At 43.5% G+C, this 21,733-nt stretch overlaps 1 protein-coding gene across 1 annotated transcript in view; it reads right to left on the reverse strand.

The window, feature by feature from the left end:
* angpt4 (angiopoietin 4) overlaps positions 1-20,666 on the reverse strand; it is a 41,722-nt gene extending 21,056 nt beyond the window's left edge. The window contains 3 exon segments of the mRNA XM_026307775.2: positions 19,205-19,576; positions 19,578-20,073; positions 20,245-20,666. Coding sequence (XP_026163560.1) covers positions 19,205-19,576; positions 19,578-19,598 — 393 coding nt within the window. The 5' untranslated portion in view covers positions 19,599-20,073; positions 20,245-20,666.
* Between the last annotated feature and the right edge of the window lie 1,067 nt (positions 20,667-21,733).

The following is a 21,733-nucleotide window of genomic DNA, read 5'->3' on the forward strand; positions in this document are numbered from 1 at the left end:
GTGTTTTATTTTAATGGCCTGTCAGAGCGCTCCACTGTCAGCGTGTTTGAACAGATGGTGCTGGACGGACCACTCAATGATGGAGTCATTAACTGGATGACAGACAGTGGGGCTGACATCAGTTTGGTAAAACAGGAAGGAAAGGTGCCTGTGGTCAGAGATGTTCCAGTCCTCAGTGGAGAAAACAAAAGACTGTGGTTGTGGTGCAATAAAAGCGTCACAGTGTAGTTTCTGCTGTTTGATGGCTTCTTCCAACCATTAGAAAATAACAGTGCGGTTGGTGAGGGAGCCAAAATGGTGGGTTTTTGACTGATTTAGTCATATTTGAGTTGTAATGATGTTTCAAAACTGCCATTCCTTTGCTCAGCAGAGTCCAATGTTCATCTACACCAGTAATATCTAAACCACAAACCTCAGCTCACGGCTCATGGAGGAAAGCGAGCTACAGTAACACTTTCCTCACTTTGAGTTCAGTCAAACCTGAACACAGACACGAAATACTGATCAATAAATCATAGATCATGGAAAAAGGATGTTCACAGTTTCCAGTGACATGTTGCACACAGGAACTGCTATGACGATAATTTGGTATTTATAGCAAAAACTGGAGCTAAACCTGCAGCCCACAGCTAACAATATCTGACTTACATCCCCCAAAGCACCTTGGTAAATGTAGTTCATTGGCTAAAAAGACCAGGGTAGTTAGAGTGAGCAGAAATGTTAAAAACCATCCCCCAGTACAGTTTGTTCTGTCGTCCACAGCCAATGAGGACTCCTGACACACTGCATGTGACTGAGCTGCTGTCTGAACTAATAAGGCATCGCTTCTTATTTTTTCTTCTTGTAAGAGTGAAAGGTGAAGCAGCAGTGAGTGCACCTGTAGTGTCCTTTATCCCTCACTGCGTTAATAAACTGGCTGCGTGTTATTGTTCTGCAGACTCTGTGGCCACTGGTTTGACTTGTTAATGCAATTATCTGACCAGCCAATCATGTGACACTCAGATTTAAGAAAAGCTTCACTGTGCAGAGGGAGAGTCGGTATTTTAGAAGCTACTGGTGTCCTGGAGTTTTCACCACAGCAGTCTCCAGTAAGTGGGGGTACTATGGATGAAAATACAGTCACCAGACCCATGAGGTTCATTCTGAAGCAGCAACAATTCTGTGAAGCTCAAACATCAACATGGAGCCGAAGCTACAAGGGACATTTCCAGCAGCTTGTTGAATTGGCTGATCTGGGCATTAAGGAAGGTAAATCTAATAAATTAACCACTGAGTGTTAACAAAGCCACTGATACAGACAATGACAAAAAAGATACAAAGGACAAGATAAAAGATAAAGAAATTATTGGAGGGGCTGGATAAACCACTGACTGATTACAACAGAAAAAGTCACCTACAAAAACAGTAGCACATCTAAGGTAAACACACCTGGCAGCAGTCCTGAATAAGTGGACTATTGAACATTGAGGCCTCTGTGTTGTTGCTGCAGGGTCTGGTGGGTTGTAAGGTCCAGGGTTTGAATCTGCTGCAGGACTTTTGTCTTATACGTCCTCTCCCTCCTCCCTGCTCACCCATCCTTCCTGCTTCTCTTCATAGTCCAACTATCTAAAAAAGCCAAATAGACTCCTGAACGTGTGGAACAGAAAAGCTCTTTGGGGAGTGTGTTTGGTTTTGGTTCTGACTACCTGCTGTCCCCAAAGAGCCGAGAGCAGAGAGAAAAGGTTTTGAGTTCATTCGTTTTAGGGTCAATAAAAAGGGAATGTTTGAATCTCTTCAGAGGCTGTGGTGCTTGGCCTCAGGCCAGGCTCAGTGTGCATTTGTGAGTGTGTTTGCTCTACATGTTTCCAAGAAGCTCTGCCTGACTGTGGTGAGTTTGGCACTGGGCCACCAGTCACTGGGAATCTCTTCCTCCTTCGCTGCCCCTCTTTTCTCCTCTTCATCGCCCCGTCCACCACTCGCACCTCCTCACTTTCATCTGTTGTGCAGCTCTACAGCTCTACCACCCAGCTGTCCTCGTCTTGGTCCCTCCATCCTCCCCGTGCCCTCGGCCTGTCCACTTCTATGGCAACTGAAATCTCTCACAGTGCCCACTCACAGCTGCAGGGTGATGAATGACTCCTGATTCATTTGGGATTTGAAAACAAAATGAAGCACCATTTACTCTAACACACACACACACACACACACTGAGGAGGAGTATATCATCCCCGTCCAGCTGATAACAGCCTGTCTCCTCCGCTGACAAATTTGGTGGCCTTCTGAACAGAAGATATATCTCACTTAGAGTCTCTCTCCATTTCCTCCTCTCGCCTATTCATCATCTAATGCGTTGTGACTCAATGTCTGGCTTAAGGCCCCAAACATGGCTCACAAAGACAGTCAACAGGGGCCCTGATTAAAACCACTGGTTTCGGTTGCAAAGTTTCACTGTTTAACTTCCACAGCAGCTTCTGACACAACTATTGAACACATTTCAAGAGCTAACTGGAAAAGGAGATGTTCTCATGCTTATTACGCAGCTGCCTGAACAACATATTCACAGGAATCGACTTAAACTAATTTGCAAGCTTCTGCAGAAACATCTCTCGCAGAAAACAGGATTAGTGATGATCTAACAACAGATTCCAAAGGTGCTGTAGGCCTGCTCATGAGAAATAACAACAGATCTCAGTCCAAATACACTGAAGAAAAATAAAAGTGTCTAATAAACTGTTCTCAAAGACCCAGACAGTACAGAACCACATCCAAATAATCATGGACCCTTTGTAGCCACTGTCCCTGTGCAGCTGTCCCATAAGATAGTTTATTGTGAAGCATCTTGTTTATTCCTTGTTTACTCCAAAGATGTTGGTGGTCTGTTGGTCAGAGGGGCCACTGTTTGCTTTACCACAGCAGCCAGTGAATGGATGACATTCCTGACCCCTCACCTGCTGAGGGAGGGGAAGCTGATAGCATCAGACAATAAATGAGCACGATGATCTGAAATTGCTGAAAGTTCATAAAATGTGCAGGAAGGAAGTTAATTTAACAGCCTGAATTAAAAGAGTTGAACAGCAGCGGACACACTTGGTTCACTAAAGTTCGTCTGTCGGCTGGAAAAAGATCAGAAATTAACCATGAACTTCAAACTCAAACAGCGGAAACTGAACTCATCCTTTGTCCTTCCCCTGCTAAATAAATCACAACAGACTGAGCAGTTTGGGTCAGACATACTGATACCAGTCAGAGCCGAGATGTTTCTGCACATTTTTACTACAACGGCTGAGCTGCTACCAGTTTTCAGCTCTGGTTTGCACTTCTTGCACCAATACACTTATTTTAGAGGATTTCACTGTTTTGTTTGGAATTTTTATAAAATACAAGCATATCATTTTAGTTTTTAATATTTATCCTACTCTAATAAAAACTCATGGGCTCTTTGACTTTAACAGGGATTTATGTTTGGCTGAATATCTGATGAGATAAAAGAGAAAATGTCTGGTGACTTGGGCGACATGAGCCTTTCAGCACAGCGAACAGTGACAGAGCTCTGAACATCCACCTGACCCAACCCCCCCCCCCCCCCACAGACACTCCCTCATTACTGAGAGTGCTGTAAGCAAATCAACAAACCAAGCATCCTGCAATACGCAAAACATGTCAACAGTTCCTGCTCAGACACTTCCTCTCAGCTGTTTGTTCGTTTGAAGCACCTCTGAGTAAAGCAATTTCCCCCCAAAACACACTTCATGTTCTCTGCCCTGAACCAGTAATTACACAGAGCTGCAGGGTTAAGCCTACATTTGATTGCGCCAGCAGATTCCAGCCGATTAATTATGTGTTATCGTAAAGTTCGGACTGAGCCTGAAGTGGATTTTCTGTTTTCTTTGCAATTCAGATGGTGCAGGCTTTCCCCAAACTGGGCCTGGGAGCTTTGACCCGGCTGCTCCGAGGGAAAGAGCAGCGCTGGGCCAAGAGGAGAGATTCCTCTCTCAGGCTCACATAAACAGCCACAGAGCAGCCAGAGGCACAGTACGACGAAACCAAGTACTGAGAATACTCAGGGGTAACCAGCTCAGTGAAAACTCCTTCACAACTGAGCAACTGGACTGAGGTCAGCACTCTTCAAAAATGTTAGTCATTAAAAATGTTAAAATATTCTCAGCGTTACCTGCAACATGCTGCCCAGGTGCTGGAAATTTGTGCAGGTCGGACGTTAGGACTGTGATCTGCTTTCAGATGACCGACCCTCAATAGGACTCTTTCTAACGTGTGTGTGTGTGTCTGCTGAGATTCCTGCCTTTCTAATTTTACTCTATTTTGATTTTTCAGACACCGATGACCCAGCTGTGTGAGTTTTTACAGCTTCATGGGGCAGATACAAGTAGACATTGTTGTGTAGGAGGACATCTGGCTTCACTGACTCTAATTTCTTACTTTAAGTGACGATTTGGCCTGTCCAACCACTACAGTCAAAGCACGCAACATGTTTGATAACAAGTGAGAAGTCCCAGACCAGTTTAGGACCACGAGTCCAGCCTGACCCTGCTAGCATGTCTGGCTTAGAGAGAGCAGCAGCTGATGGGAGAACCAGAACAGCAAAGTTGTGTCTGGACATTAAACAACGAGCAGAGACTCAGTGTGAAGCTGCAGATTCAGCTGAATGTTCATCAGTAGAAACGACTCCCCTGATCACAGCCTCTTTTTACTGTTGCCTCTGAATGAGAGCAACACTGAGAAGTGTGATTCGTGTCTACTTCAGTTATTACCAAAATAAATGTGACAAACACAATCAGGCTACTAGAGAACAGTGGAACAGTAGTGGCTATAAAAACAGGAGGTTGAATGGAAACTGGTGGCAGGACAGGACATTTGAAACCAGCACCTGTGGGATTTGCCAACATATAAACAGTAGGAACATTTGGACCATGGAACTGTGAAAGTTTCCACTCAAACAGCAGAGATGAGGTCAGTGGATGATGTGGGGTGGGGGCACATCAAAGGAAAGGATCCAAAGTGTCTGTATAGAGTTTGTTCTGGAATAAACACACGCCCATGGGTACGTGTTTTGTCTCTGATTAAAGTCCGATTAGACTCACACATGTTAACTGGAGCGCTTTGGAAACACGCCTGTGCCTGGAAGAGTTACACTCCTCAAACAGTGCAGCTCCACCGACTCAACACCCGTTACCTGAAACTCAGCATCAAACGCAGGAAATCCAGAGATCCAAAGGAAGACCAGATCAGTGTTGCAATGCCCAGTGAAACCAGTAGCCATGTTGCGTGATACAGTTTCTAAGGACAGTTTTGCAGTTCACCTTCCGCACATCGTCGACCCAGCACATTCTCTTTGGATCGGAGCGGTGACGACATTGTGAAAGCAGCAAATGTTTATTACCAGATGTCCTGAGAAAACCAGGGTAATGACAAAATAATGGTTTTCTAATCACACCCGAGTGTGTGTGTGTGTGTGTGTGTGTGTGTGTGGATGGTTGTGTGTTTATGGTTGGATGTGTTATTTAAGTCCTGGATGTGTGTATCTTTGGCTGGAAATAGCATTTGGGGGTTTACACCCGACCCCACAAAGTGATGGCACGTCCTCGGACGTTGGCTGGTTGTCACAGCCTGTTCCTGCTCTCACTCATTGGCCGACTGGATGTGCTCACTCACTGATCAGCCCTGTTTGTCCAGTTCATTCAGACTTCACGTCCTCCTTCCCTCACACCTTTCTGATTCGGGCATGTCTCTCTACGATCGTTCCTGAAGCAGCAGCATCATGACTTCTGTGTGCACTGAGCAGTCAGCTGTGCAGAGCTGAGCAAGGAGCTGCTTGGTGGTCAACTTCTTCATCTTCTCATGTTGTTTAGAGCTGCAACCTGCCTGTAACCTGTTTCAGTAATGGCTTCCTGTTCCTGGCGCCCTCTAAGCTTTTCATCTCGACACTGCAAATAAACACGTCTAATAAAGCCAGTCCGTGTCGTCTGCCTGTCTGCCTCGCCCCCTGCCCTCAGCTCTGACTCTGTGATCCCAAACTGGACTTCAAACGGCTGCCGTCGACCCCAGTGGACACAGGACACTGGGCACTGCCTTTGTCTGTGTGTGCTACACTTTCTAGTGCTCTCCAACAGCATCTTCAACAAGGCAGTATGCTTTGGAACAAGACCTCAGAAGCCAGAACTCTGGATTCACAGACAAGGCTTTTATGCTCCCCTCAGGACTAAATGTTTGCTTTCTGGAGGCTCCATGTCCCCGTCCACAGCTCCTCCTGCCTGAGTCTGGCTGTCCTCTCTGTTTCCTGAGAAAATAATGTCTTGTAGAATTATTTTGTGTTGGCAGTGACAGTACCGACTGATGGACGGCTTTACTGTGCCTTTTATTTAAATTTATAGTCCTCAGCAACTTTTACTCTTCATGCACCAGGCTCCACCTCGGCTGTAATCTCCCAGGTTCCCTCTGGGGAAATCAACAGAATTAGTTTGATCTTTTTTTGCATCATTATCGACTATTTACATAATTGGACCTAATAAAAGCCGAGCCTGCTGCCGCTGGCTCTGTCACACGGCACGTAGCGCTAAGTGGACTGAGCTAATGGCAGTAGCCTAAGCGCTCGATGACAGGTTGAATAATCATTACAAACATAAATGGCACGTACTGTATTACTCCGAGAACACAAAATACGTCAGTGATGAAATATCAGCATCCATCTTGAGAGTTGGCATGCTGTGTGTTTGTGCGATTGATAGCCTTTTGTTTGTACACTATTACAAGTAGTGATTGATTTGTGCTCATGTAAGCACATATGTTGCCTGAGGCATCAAATAAAATCACTTCGACCCCGAGTACTGCTCCTAATCATGATTAAATAACATCGTATCTCTGTTTGACTTGGCCACCTGTTTTGGCAGCAGACATGGATTTCATCAAAGCAGCTTAAAATGACACAGAACAATTTAACACTGACATCAAACCAGCTCGTGTGATTCAGACTTAATGATTGATTAATGATTCTGAGTTATGGCAGGTTTTTGCAACACTTTGACGTGAAGCACTTAAAGTACACAAAGAAAACTGGACTGAAAGGCGACAGAACCATATCTGGTCCAGGTTTATATCAGACTGTTTCGAATAAGCTTAAGGGGAACATCATGTCTACTAAAGAAACATGGATTTAGTTCAAAAACAAAAGAATCTTATTAAGGTTTGTGCCTGTCTGACAGGTTTTAATTTACAAATGTTATGATTTAATACAGACTGACATTGTTCTTCATGGGCTGCACTGTCTCTTTTCCCTCCATACACTTAAGAAACACATTCATAACATCACATTTCACTCAGGTTTAAACATTTTTACCTTGTGTGTGTTTTTACATTCACACCAGCTCCAAAATCCCTTCTGTCTGAACAGTAGCAGCTCAGAGCTGAACCTGCAGCAAACGGCTGTTCATCATTAAAAACAACACTCTGGTTCCTGCTCATAGTCCAGGACACAAGAATCAGCTTTGTCACTGGTCCACTAATGAGTCAGTACGTCACTGCATACTGATCTAACTGTTGTTGTTTAATCAAACCACTGAATGTCACTATGTCACTTTATAACACACACACACACACACACACACACACACACACACACACACACACACACACACACACACACACAGAGCAGAGGCAGCTCTCAGGGCAGTAATGGGAAAGTTGCTGACTGTGGGTTTGTTTCAGGTCCAGCTGTTCTCCTGACAGCAGCCTTTCTCTGGGAAAAGCTCAAAGACAAATGAACCCAGCAAATATGGGAATCACAACAGCTGATTATAGAGGGACACACAGCGTTTCTGATTATGTGACCAATGAGTAATGAATCAACTGATCAGTGGGACAGCATGTACAGTGCATACTTCTGTGCCAACTCACAATATGGGCTTTTGTATGAGAGAGAGAGATGAAGGCAGAGAGAAAGGCCGTTTTACAGTGTTTTTGTTTTCATACATGCATGTAATCTCATATACGCATGTAATCATGGTGGTTCAGTGTGCAACAGATCAGCTGATTAGAAGAAAAGTGTGTGTTTATATAACGTATCTCTGTATCTGGGTTTATTTAAGCGTTATTAAAAGGTCTCCAATTTTAAAAAATCAGTGAGATGAAAAGCAGCTGCAGAACATAGCATGAAGAAGTTATCTGAAATCATGTTATGGATTTGTCTCTGCAGTGACTGAACATGCACACACAGTCCAGTTAACAAATGTCTCATTGTCCAGTTGAGTTTAACCATGTTTCTCTGCAGACAGTGAGACTGTAGCACCTTGTACACTGCACATTCAAACTGGGAGATTTGTGGTTCTGTATAAAGGGGCAGGACCAGCATGAGGGCCAGTGTTGGTCCTTCTGGTGGTTTCAGCCTGGCCAGCAGATGTTGAACCTGCTGCAGGGATTGGCTCCCATTCACTTCAATGAGGTCCAACACTGATGTTGGCTCCCAGTCAGAACTGCAGTTCATTAGATTTTAGCAGAAAATTTATCCACGTAACCAAGAGGCTTTACGATCTATACAACACACTACACTCCAATCAGATAAATACAAACTGTGAGATAAAGATTTACCTTAACTGGAACTAAAAGGTTCAGCACCAACCAGTCCAGCTCCAGACCGGCCTGGACATCAGTTGCTGCTGCCGCTGCACATTTACACACTTTAGTGAAGTGTGTTGTAAACAGGGAGCGAATCTGGACACAACCCAGAAGATTTTTAGTAATGTGATGCTACTTCAGCCAGTTTAAAACGTTTGCACGTTTCATCAGTGTCGTCCTCAGTATACAGGTCCAGCTGCTACAGTCTGGATAAGGTATAAATCTAGTTCTCCACTATCTGTGTCTCTTTCCTCCCTCTCTTTGTTTCCGTCCTGAGTTTCCTCTGACACCCATTTATCTAAACTTTATCTCTTCCACTCTCTTTGTTCCTCTCCATCTTCACTGTAGTGAGTTATGGGATAACAGGCGACTTGTCTGGAAGTGTTGAACTATGTCTTCCTCTGTTTCATCCTCATTTATTTTGTTTTTGTCAGTGCTCTCTGTCTAACACACTCCCTCTCTCTGTCTAAACCTTTGTAGACACTGGACCGACACTGTGATTCATAATGCAGCTTAATATTTTAATTTCAACAACTCAAGCATTTTCTCCAGGGACTCTTCAGTCTCTTCTGTCATTAGCCTCATCGCCCTCGTCCTGGTAAAGCAGCTGCCACTGATCTTCCTTTCAAGCTGGTCTCTGCAGATTTTCTTCAGTGTTAATATGAGAGAAAGCTAAAAAAACTGATAAAAGTTAGATCCATTGATATTTAGAAGGTGGAGAAAGTTTGTTTGTTATGTCTTCTTCTTTCCTCCATATGAAGTCCCGTTCAACATGTGAGCCTGAAGACGTTGGAAAAAGTTGTTTTATGTTTTAGCAGATTATTAAAAATTTGTTTCCTTCTGTATTTCCTCTCCAGCGTCGGTTTCTCAGCCTGTTTGAAGTGTGTCTTCAGCAGCAGCCAGTCAGATTCAGTGTGATGATTAGAGTCCGGTAATCAGCTGGCCCCCGTTTAAAAGAAACCCCTGTAAAGTGGTGGTTTTATGTTTTCCTCTTTACGGGGCAGTTAAAGCATTCGGGCCTGAAAATGAGCCGCATGTGGTCAGAGCGTGATTATCCTGCTGCTCACGATAACGTGGCGAGGTGCACACGGCAGCAGCCGCCGACTCGTACACAGCACGGTATATAATGGTTTGCTCGGGGAGTTGTGTGCCTGTATACGATTTGTAGATAACAGTGTTTTACACATGTGCTCTTTCCCAAAAATTTCTTGAAAGTTTCCTAGAAAGAATCTGTTCCTGGTCGTAATTACAGGAAGCACTGAGACAAACTCAGAGATGGTGTTTTAGTCAGTTCTGTGAGTTTAATAGGAAATATTTACTACTCATTCATTTATTAGTGAAAACACTTTTCATTTACAGTGAATTTAATCTTTGTTGTCACAGTTTGACATGTGCAGCTCGACAAGTGTGCTCTAAAAGTGCTAGCTTAGCATTTAGCAACAACTGGACATTGTTCAGAGTAGAACTAGTACCAGATTATTCTCATGGAATATAAATAGAAATAAATTGCACTTCATTAATCAACAAATAAAGAGTATTTGCTGTGTATTACACCCCATCTTAAAGTCTGACCTGATTGGTTTCTTCCTCATCACTAATGTTTTATCAAATAATGAACATACAGTATAAACACTGCTGTTCATGGCAGGTAAACAAACCACACACTGAAGACCCAAACAAAAACTGTGTCTGAGGAATGTGCCTTTAAAAAAAGAGTCCAGAGATGAATTTAGCGCCGATAAGTATTTAACCATGTATGGACGTCTACCTCGGTCTGTCGGCTCTTGTGGGTTTTATTTGAATGACTCTCACATTCACACAAACAGAAACTTGAACTCTCCCACTCATGACCACAATCACTTCCCTTGTGACTACATTTCCTGCTGCTTTTTAAGTTCTGAATCTGCTTTTATAGCTTTCTCTTGGTTTTGGGGAGCGTACGCTGTGTTGTGCAATACAGTACTCGTTCTAAAAAACAAAAACAATACCATGACGTCTTTTGGCTCAGGTTATTTTTGTAGTTATCACATTACAGCTACACTAACACACACAGCAACACACTGGGCCTGCACATTATCAGCTCTTAAAGCACCAGCTTCTCAGCCAGCACAAGCCGCTCTAAATGTTTTATGAGCTTGTTTCAAACTCGCCAACACAGTCCCACCTCTCCACCGCAGGTCCATGAAACACAATCAAATCCTGCTGAGGTAAAACCATTCCCAAACATCCCCACTGCCCACAATAATCATTCCAAACCATTCCCAACAGAGCAATAAGCTCAGATGGAATCTCAGAAATAAAAACCTACAAACTGTCAATTCAGACAATCGATCGATTGAAATCAGTCAAGGACACAGTGAACCATGAGCTCCTCTAGACTGTTAGTGTTCCTGTCCTCAGGCTGCTGTGTTCAAGGGACAGGGATGGAGTTTTTGAAATGCTCTGTCAGCCTTTCACATGATTCCAATATTAAAACACCACACACAGATACAGGGAGGAATCGTTATTAGTATGAAACCTGCTGCAAATGATGGGAATCTAATATTGCAGCCATACAGGTCTCTAATTAGAACAAAGGGAATAAAGTGAGAACATCCAGCACTGTATGTGTGATGTAAAAATATTTATCTTGGGCTCTAATGTCACTGAGGCTACTTAAACGGAAATGAAGAGTCACACTGGAAACATGGAGGCTGCTGTGATTAAAAGAAAAACATCATCTTCACACTGACTAAGTGAACACATTAGATATGACTCTGGTTTATTACAACATGGAGTTTATTTTTACAGTTGTGGTCATTATTCACTTTAGAGATAATAATACTGGCTAAACTGTTCCATCCATCAGACTTCACTGGAGCTGCGCTCTCATTCCCAAACTATTATAATGGAGAATATAAACTTATCACAAACTGAAACTGTGAAAATATAAATAAAATGAAATCAGGACTATCACAGAGGAGTCAGCAGGACATTTACTTTCATGGAGGGATTTTACTTTTCCTCCTGATTCAATTAAAGGTCAGATTCCTAGTTTTTACAGTGGAATGTACCTTTAATGATGCCTTTAAAGGCAGTGGAGGCTGAATTTGCTCTGAATTGTCCTCAGTTGTGTTTAGACGGCAGGAGGCTGCAGATAATGGCTGTCATTAGGCTGTTATTAGTGCTGTCAGATGTTTGATGAAGGATGATGAAGCACAGACCAGGTGTTCCTCCACACTGCAATCAAGCTAATATTCAAAAGCTTCAGTGCTTCACATTATTCTACTCACACTGGGCGCCCTACAAGAACATTTCATATTCATATATTAAACCTTCAAATACCTTTTTCTCTTAGGCTCCTTCAAATGTCCCAGGTCAGCTTCACAAACGTGTTTTTAAATGGAACAAACTTGTTCTAAACTTGTTCCTCATTTCAGCCTGATGAAAACCATCTGGTGGGAGATTTGATCATTAGTACAATCAGCAGCCATGTATCAATCAGCAGAGGGTAAAGTGTTGTCTGTTTTATTATTGTTTTTATTTGGGTCTTATCATATTCCAAACACATTCAGATTAAGGCATTAGGATTCTCTCGAGAAACTCCGGACAGGAACGTGGAAAAACATGCCCACGTTCTTCATCAGCTAGTCTGTTCTGTACAGTGGGTTGTCCAGCTGCCTGCTGCTGGTGGCATCACATAAATCCAACTGAATCAAAAGATAAAGATAAACTACTTCTTACATTTTCTTTGGCTCTGTCTTAATTTTCCTGTGCTTCATTTTCTAGCTTTTCTACATAGAAAAGGAAAAGAAATGTTCAACAGGCACTCAGATGCTGCTTTGCCACTTAAATTATAACGAAAACATTCACCAGGTGCAGGTTTTTCACTCCTTTTGCATCATAAACATTTCACATGTGCAATCTGTTAACGTTATAATGCAGCCACTGTATGTGCCCAAAAAAACTGCAGAATATTCTGCACATTTCACATCAAACTGAGTTCATTTACCTTTTGCTAAAGCTACTGCAGAGGTTATAGTTTATCTGTTCTCTCTCCCTCTTTAAAACCCACTTCTTTCCATCTTATCCCATCAGCTGCCACTGTCTGTCTTTGTCTTTTCTCTCTGCAGAGGGTTATCATGGAAACAGCCCCTGACCACATCAAAGCAGCAGCAGCAGTGGCTGATAGCTGCGCTGTGATCTAACCACAGTGGCTTTCCTGTCTCCCTCTCAGTCTCAGACACAGCTCCATTTGAAGTTTGTCATTTGGCAGAAAACTAAACAAGCTCCCTGTTAAGCACCTCGCTGGCTGCCGGTTACAGGGAGGCTCTGGAGAAAAACACCAAATTGCTGCAGAGGCCACACTGCCCCATGAAACCAAGGAATGAGTGAGCGAGTGGTGAAACTTGAGAAAAACAAATTTGCACTTTCTGCTGGTGTTAGTGTTGCTGCAGCAGAAATACACTGGGTTTATATGGGTTTGACTTGATATTATAGCTAAAGAGGTGGTCATCAGCTTCATTTTTAGAACAGAAACATGTGCTTATTGTTCCTCGCAGACATCTTGCACCATTTGAAAGTAATACTCAAAGTGAAGTGGGTGTTTTGGTCCGGGCTAAAACACTGGGCTGTGCTGCCAATATGCAGATTTTCTTTTCCTTAGAGAGCCACTGATGGTGAGGTCAGCATTTTCTGGACAGACCCCTCACTGCTTAGAAAATGTCTGGTTTTGTTCCTAAAACCACAGCATTATTTAACCACACCAGTGGCACAGCCCTGTGCTTGGTAAGTCAGTCGGTCAGTCAGTCCAGCACGTTTGTCTAGACTGAAATATCTCAACATGACATTCACCTTCTCCAGAGAATGAATTTTACTGACTTGGGTGATTTTCTGACTTTGCATCTGGTGCCAGCGTCCAGCACTTTGCTTTACGGCCAAATACCTGAAAAACCGATGACATTCCCATCAGCCTCAGCTGCAGTTTGCATTAAGAGCTAATTAACTAATGCCAGCACGCTAACACTTTAAGCAAACGTCACTTTTGTTTAACATCAGCGTGACAGAGCTGTTGGACCACCAGCCCGTTTACCATCGCTCTGTCAGATCACAGCTGTGCGGTTCACATCGCCGCCTCGGTCCAAAAACAACGAGGTACAGCAACTTGACAAACGCCACAGCAGATTCTCCATCATCTGTGCTGCCGTTTGAACCTGAGCAAAGCTGAGGACTCCGGCTTCAAAATCTGATTTGTGACTTCCTGAGCTCTGAGAGCAAACATTTGCCACCGGTGACTGCATGAGAAACGCAAATATTGAGAAGAATCAGAACAAATGGAGTGAATCTGCTGTGTCCCAGTTTTGGGGGTCAGGGAATGGGATACATTTCTCCACTGCAGCTCGACTTCATGACTTAGAAACAAGACAGCTGTTACAGAAATCTTTGCTTTGTGCAATTTTACATCTTTTTTTTTTATGATTTCAAAAATCCCACTTGTGTCTGCAGCTCACAAGAAAAACAAGCTGTGTTTTGAAAGGCCTGTGAATGCATTTGGCCTCAGTTTAGAACAAACTGGAGCTAAACTTAATTAATCAATCTAGAGAAAATGAATCAGCAGACATTTTGATAATTCGATAATCATTTAAGTCCCTTTTCAAGCAAAAATGTCCGTCTCCGATTCCAGCTTCTCAAAAGTGGCTTGTCTGTCCTGACCTTTCACTATAGTGAACTGAATATTTCTGGCTTTTGGACTTGGTCACACAAACCAAGCAATTTAAATCATTTTTAATGATATTCTGGGTTTTGGCAAATATCTTTTTTTCACGGTTTCTGACATTATATCCACAAAAGATATCGATTAATCTAGAACATAATTGGGGAGATGAAATAAAAATGAAAGTACTCATGGCTGCAGCTCTAAAGCAAGCATGTAAAATATCATTGATTGTTATATTAGCTGTTGCTTGTTTTCAGTGTATGCAGTGTAGGAGCTGTTCATATTGTCTATATGGTATTTTTGTTCTAATGCTGCTTCTACGCCACAGTGGAGCCAGCTCTCCTTTGAAAAGTGGACTGTAATCTCAATGAGCCTTTTATCGGGTAAATAAACAAGTGAAAATGTCTCTTACTGGCAACAACAGATAGTGTGTCCTGTAGAAACAGAAGCAAACTACACAGATATAAACTGAGATCAGCTAAAAAGACGGTTTGAAGGAATGTCTGCATGTCTCTCTCATCTTTTCACTCCCAACCTTAAACACCTTTGGTGCAGCAATTTTCAGCAGAGGACGGAGTCGAAAGACTAAAGCAGACCAAAGGACAAAGAGGAGGACACAGAACCAAAGAGAAAAGAGACGTGTTTATCTTCTATCTGAACTGAATTAAAGCCCTGACGTGACAAACGTGGCCTGATGTCCAGGAGGCACAGAGCGATTAGATACTGACGGCTGACCCCGACTGAACCCTGAGGGCACAAGGTGAGAGGTCGGCCCTCTGTCTCCTGTCGGGGTGCCGCACACTTCAACTCTGGACTTGACCCCGAGCCTCCTCTGAGGTTTTACACTGTGGGTGGTAAATGCACCGGCACGCACACACCGGCTGGTTAGACGTGCTGCTGAAATCTCAGCGGTTTAATCCAGTCAAGCATCACTCAGAAAGTATTTCACTCTCATCTTCAGCTACTGGAAGAAAAGGATCGACTCTGGTGGGCAGACTCAGAAATAATGAAACTCTCATTTGGCCCATGTACACTAAAACCCCTCAGCATGTCAATCACAGGCTGAGCTAAAGTGCAACACAATGTGGAGACCAGGTCTGATTTAAGGGTTTGTGCAGAGAGTCTGATAAAGCAGAAGAAAACACACGATGGTCTTTTCACCCCTCTGCTTTGGTAACGACAAGGAGCAAATGTTCACACATGAAAACTGGTCAAATGTTTAAGACGTTACATCCAAATAAATTCTAGTTTGTTCTTCCATCTTCACACGTAACACATTTTTCACTTTTTCTCACAATTTCATTGAAGAATTTGGTCTGGATCTAACAATTATTCTCAGTTCACCTGGTGATTATGCTCTCAATACATTTAATACATAACATTTCAGAAAAAGTCTAAAGTAATCGTGTGGAATTAGTAAATTAATTGATTACCAATATCGCTGCCAGTTCATTTTCAGTTGATCAACTACTTCTTTGTTTGTTGGTCCAGTCAACATCTGTAACAAACCGAACACTCCCATTTATCTAACACATCTAACACTTAATGCTTTTTATTTGATTATATCTGTTGTTATGCTCGACTTGTTATAAAACACGACTGGTCCATTTACTGTTATTAAGTCTGTCAGGTTGCATTTGAGTAATTAATATGATATTTCCACATACCGACACTAACAAGGTGATACTGAGGGACTTCAGATTAGGAGGAATGTGTGGCATCCTAATTATTTGTACTTTACAAAGACAAGAATGACGGAGTACTGCAGCCGACAGATACCAGTTTGCTTTGAACCTTTAGTCCATCTGTGAGAAATCTTACAGCAAACATGGCTCCTGACGATTGGACAGGGATTGGTATTCACACTGAAGATACTGTCAGGCAGCACAGAACAACTTTAACCTCAGCAGCTTTCAGCACAATAATCTAATGTTCACTGGACTGATAGACATTAATGACATGTATAAAGTCTTTACTTATATAACATATCCAAGATAACCTCCTGCATGAAGCTTCGGTTTTTTTATCTTTTCCTCAGAACATGTCTGAAGCCTGGATGGATGGATATACCCAACGTTCAGAAAGCTAAATAAACCTGCTGTTAACTCAACATTCCTCTTCTAAGAATTATGATGCATACGAGCTCTGGCCTCTACAACAGAAGCATTATTCATGCCGTGGGTCTCATTCTTGTGTAACATTTGAATGATTCTAATGATGACAAATGGGGACTCCCCACACACAGGCTCCTTTCAAAAATGTTTTCTTTCACTAATCTGATTTCATGGATCAACATCACCTGCTGCACCTAAACCACTTCAGTCTGCACATCAGCAGGACTCTGACTGTCAGGAGATGACAGAGGTTGTGCAGTCACTGTGTGCTGCCTATGTAATGTGGACACGCTGCTGCATCGGTCCTCATTTATCTTTGTCCTCCACTGCTGTACAGAAATAATCAGGATCTCATGGCTGATCAGAATCTATTCAGTTTGAAAACCATCAAACAGGCCAGAGAGTGTTTTATTGGGTGACGTTAGAGAAAGGCTTCTGTGGATATCTGTGCATCTTCAAACAGCATATTATTTAAACCAGAGTCATTCAGGCATTAATGGACCTTCTAATCAGAGAGGTGATAATGAGGTACAACACAGATCCTGCCATCACTGTCACAGAAATACCCTTCAGCTCGCTTGATGAACTCATGTAATTTGCTCTCTTTTATTTTTGAAAACTCTGCAAGTGCCTGATCCCGTCCGATCTCAGAAGCTAAGCAGGGCTGGGCCTGGTTAGTACTTGGATGGGAGCCTTGGAAGACCAGGGGCCATTAGACTCAGCCAATGAGGTTACACAAGCCAGTGTGGTCTTAGTGCCGGTTCCAAGGCCGAGTAAATGAGAGGGTTGCGTCAGGAAGGGCATCTGGTGTAAAACTGCCAAATCAATCACGTGGATCAATTCATCTGCTGTGAAAACCCCTAACAGGAAATAAAAAGCTCTGGTCTTACTACTGTCAGCCTGCCGTCAGCTCAGCTCTTGGTTTGTCAATGACTTCACTATTTTGCCCGGAATTCGCACAGACGCTGATTCTGATCATTCCCCTTAATGCTCTGAAGGACCATCAGCACAAACCTGTCACTTATTCAGACAGCTCACCATATACGAGATGGATTGGTACTGATTTGGTATTAGTTCGCTTATCCTGCACTATCACTGGGCCCAATTTATCCAATATTCGGTTTATATCTTACAAAAACATTCCCATCAGTCTCTGCTGTACTTTGGGCAATAAATCAGTGTGAACATGCTAAACAAGACGGTAGTCATAGGAAACTGATGCAGATGTTGTGTCTGAGTGTGGTCAATAGTTCTTCCAGCAGGGGAAACGATACAGGAGCTGATGTGGGCCCTGACCTCTCTGATGACACAGCTCAGAGTTCGATCATCTGCTCTGGGACAATAAGCGTCGCTGACACAGTTTAGCCTGTGGTGGCTGATAAAACTGCAGGTAGTTGTGGTGCCATCTCTCTGAATTCGTGCTGCTGATCTACAGAGCAGATTTGTTCCACTACTCAAATAAACACATTGATTCTTGATTGCACACGATGTTAGCAGAGTTTTTTTGAGCTTGCATGTGTCTGTTTGGACCCGACAGTTTGGACAGCTTTGAATTTTGAGGAATTTGCAGCAAACACAGAGAGAGAGCTGTGAATCCTGGCTGCGTGTGTGTGTGGGGGGGGTGGGAAGCCAGTGAGGGCTTCTTTCCTTGTTGTTGCAGTGGCAGTTCCTGCTGGTTTGTCTGGACTCCTGCACAGTGGGAGTGGACCTGAGAGAGAGACTACCATGGACCACCTACACATTATATCCTCCCAGTTGTCCTGAAGCAAGTTCTTCGCTGGCAGGTGAAGGTAAGTAGCTGGAGACCATGTGTCATGCCGGCTGCGCAGTCTGTCTGCAGGTTGCACAGTCTGTCTGCAGTCACGTTACATTGCAACTTGTATAAAAATGATATTATTTAAAACGGAGACCTGTAATTCATGCTTTGAGTTCAGGCTCAAACAACCAGTGTGTGTAAAGTTCACTCACGCTTGATCCTACACATCTGCACAGCAGTCAGTTATTCATGGCCACATCTTAATGACTTTGTACAGCAAGAATTTTCTGCAGCACTGCTTCAGTATAGATCTGAGATAATGAGGGAACCCACTTATGCAACATGCAGTCGGAGCTCTAGTGAACCAACAGAGGAAAGAGTTATAGTTTGTTAGGACAACAGAAGGGAACACTCACAGCTTTTCCCTTATTGGAAGCAGCTGCCACTCATCTCCTGTCATAACCTGAAACTTTGATCTTTATCCTACAGCTCACCAAGCAAGAAAATCCAAGCTGTTCCGATCTAAAGTAACAACATGCTCATACTGTGTACACAGCTGCTGAGGAAAATGCAGTTTGTGTTGAAGGAATGCTGAGTCATGGTACTTGTACTTGTGCTCAACACATTTTCAGTTTTGTTTCTCGGCGTTAAACTGTCCAGGATAAATCATTCAGCAAGACGAGCCAACACACTCTGGTGATGGACTCAACCTCTTATCGGTGTGTACTATTTAAATTCCACTAATGCACCCGCTGGCATGTTCTGCTAAAATGTTAAAACGATATGTGTTTGTTCTGCAACAGCAGTGACAAACTCTTCAGAGTTAAGTGAAAAACTCTGCACAGTTTCTGAAAGTTCCCCTTTCTGTCAGGCAGCGGAACGTCAGAGCACAAACGTTCCTGAAAACTTGCATCTGTCGTCTGTGAAGGATTCAGTGCATGTTGCTTTTTCTTTACCCACAATTCTACTTCACACTGGCCAGTGTAAGACATCAGTCTGAAGATAAAAACAGAGGTAGGGCAGTTTGTGTCTTACCTTCTGCAGCCACTGTGTGTTGTTCTCCATAGTGCTCTGCAGGTGTTGCAGCTTCTGAGATGACCAGTCACCATCGATGGGCGGCGAGTCTCTCTGCACGATGCTCGCCCTGCTTTGAGAACCGCTATATGGTTCTGTCTGTGATGGCGGTCCTCCGCCGTGGCATGCGTCCAGCTCCGGGAGGATGAAGGTGTAGCTGCACTGGCCATGTTGGATGCGGTGATACCTCCTCCTTTTGTCCGCGACCCCACCGCCGCTGCCTCCTCCTCTTCTCTGGCTTCTTCCTGCTCCTCCTCGTTCTGCGCTCGCAGCACCAGCTGCATCAGCAACGGCTGACAGAGTCCAAAGCAGCAGAAGCACCAGCAACCCCCGAGCTGAGATTTAAGCCTTTCATGATGTCCTCAACTCTATTAAAGTTTCTTCTCTCAGTGCAAAGAGGGTCAAGAGAAGTTAGTTCACACTTTGACTTCAGTTCACCTGAAGAACAAATCTGTGTGCAGGACAAACGTACGAGTCTCTGAATTTACGAGTCAGGTCTAATTCTGCACCAACCGTCTCCAGCTTGTTCTCTTAAATTTCAGATGACTTTTCCTAAAGAGCAGGGAGTCGTGTGTTGTTTCATCTCCCCTTCCTTTCCCACTTGTGCTCAAGATGTATATTAAGGAAAGGGTCCATCTGCTTTCTTTATCTGAATTTTTGTCTCTGTGGTCCAGTTTGTCGTGCTGATGATCATTTTTCACGATGGGTCCATTGGCTTGAGCCTGGCCAGGTCTTTCATGGTGTTCTTGAGGTCCACTCCTCAGCCTGCTGTCCTCAATGTAGCTGGTGCAGGTCCAGATCCACTCAGGATAATCTTGGATGGAGAGAAACTAAGAAAATGAAAAGAGAAGACAACAAAGGAAGCAGAAAAGATGTGAGGATGGAGACTAGTTATAGTCCAAAGTGAGTGAAGCAATTAAAAGCATGTTTAAGGTGAAACTTAAGAAAGGGAGAAATGTAAAGTTATATTTCAATGAAAGATCGATCACTTAAAAATTAACCTCTCAGACGTCAGGGAATAAAATAATTAAGAGGAGAGGAAAAATGCAATCGTTCTGCTTCCTATCCTTCTCTGGTGGCTCCAGTTTCAGAAGTGGCCAAAGAGAAATACTTCTGCCCCCTTCTTATCTGGGGCTGGCTGAGAAAAGGAGCAATGAGCGAGGGAGGGGGGAGGAGGAGGAGAGAGAGAAAAGGCTGAGAAGGAGAGGGAGGAGTGGAAGGACAGGAGACCTGAGGGAGGTCTATCAGTCCACTCTCTATTTGTAGGGTGAAAGGAAAAGAAACGAGGGAAGAAGAAAAGAAGGAATGAGAAGCAGACCAAAAAAAAGTAAAAGGAGAAGATTAAAGGAGTAAATAAGTGGAGGGACAGACAGGGGGGAGGTAAAAAGACAAACAGGCAGATAAGACACACACCGAGAAAGAGAGGGCAGAAAAAGGAGCTAGACCGTTGACAGAGAGAGGAAAGACAGGAAGAAATGGTGAGAGTAGAAGAAGAAAGAGAGACCTAAAAGGGAGCTAGTAGCTGCTGTAATCTTCTTTGCAGACTGATCTCTCAGTCCAGAATCCCGGTGCCTTGTATGGTCATTCACACTGAGTCAGCAACTGGAAGCTGAAGATTTGACTAAACAGAGCTGCCCCCTGGGGTATCATGGGAGATCGAGGGTCGAAGCAAACCACTAGTCCCTGATCATTTGGTTTAAAAACTGTCTGACTGTGTCGCGGGATGGATGTCCTCACTGCGTCTCATCTGTCCAGCTGCTCTGCACTCTGCGTGGAAATACATAGCAAGATTATTTCCAGATAAATGGCTTGGTCCCAGGCTTGTGAAACACCAGCTCTACATGTGTTGGGACAATGGGAGATGTCGATGTTCCTGTTTATTTGCACAGTGATAAACTGTCCTGCAGAGGTTGATACAGATACGGATAAAATACTTTAACAGAGAGATAAGAGACGCAAGGAGATAAAAATCCTGACAAGTATTAAAGAGGCATCTCAAAACAGCCAAAGGAAGCTAAGATACAAAGAGCATTAAAGGACTGTGGCTGTGTTACTGCACCATCCTCTGCTGGTCAAAGAGGACATTAGGATAAAAAGCTGCTCTCATCGTCTCACCACCGCCCACTTATTTATTTTGACATAACACAGTTTTATTTTCAGCACGGCCTGACCTCAGTCTACTGTTACCGCTGTGCTGCCACTCAGATCTTAATTTTGGCTGGGCCAGGTCGCTTACTTAATGTTGGCCAATTGGTCTTTGGGGAAAAACACAGAGGTTACGCAGCCAATGGCTTCTGCCCCAACCAGAGATCATTCTCATGGGAACAGGAGCGGATGGAGAGCCTGGTGCACAGAGCTGCAACACATAGAGCTGCTGTTCCTGCTCAAAATCTGCTGCAATCTGCTTCGTATTTTGTGTTTTAAAAAGTTTGTGTCAGTCTCTGTCAAAGACAATATGTGTTGTGTCAAGTTAAAAAGCCTCAGTTCACG

The sequence above is a fragment of the Mastacembelus armatus genome, chromosome 5, assembly GCF_900324485.2.
Source record: "Mastacembelus armatus chromosome 5, fMasArm1.2, whole genome shotgun sequence".
Classification (NCBI taxonomy): Eukaryota; Metazoa; Chordata; class Actinopteri; order Synbranchiformes; family Mastacembelidae; genus Mastacembelus; species Mastacembelus armatus.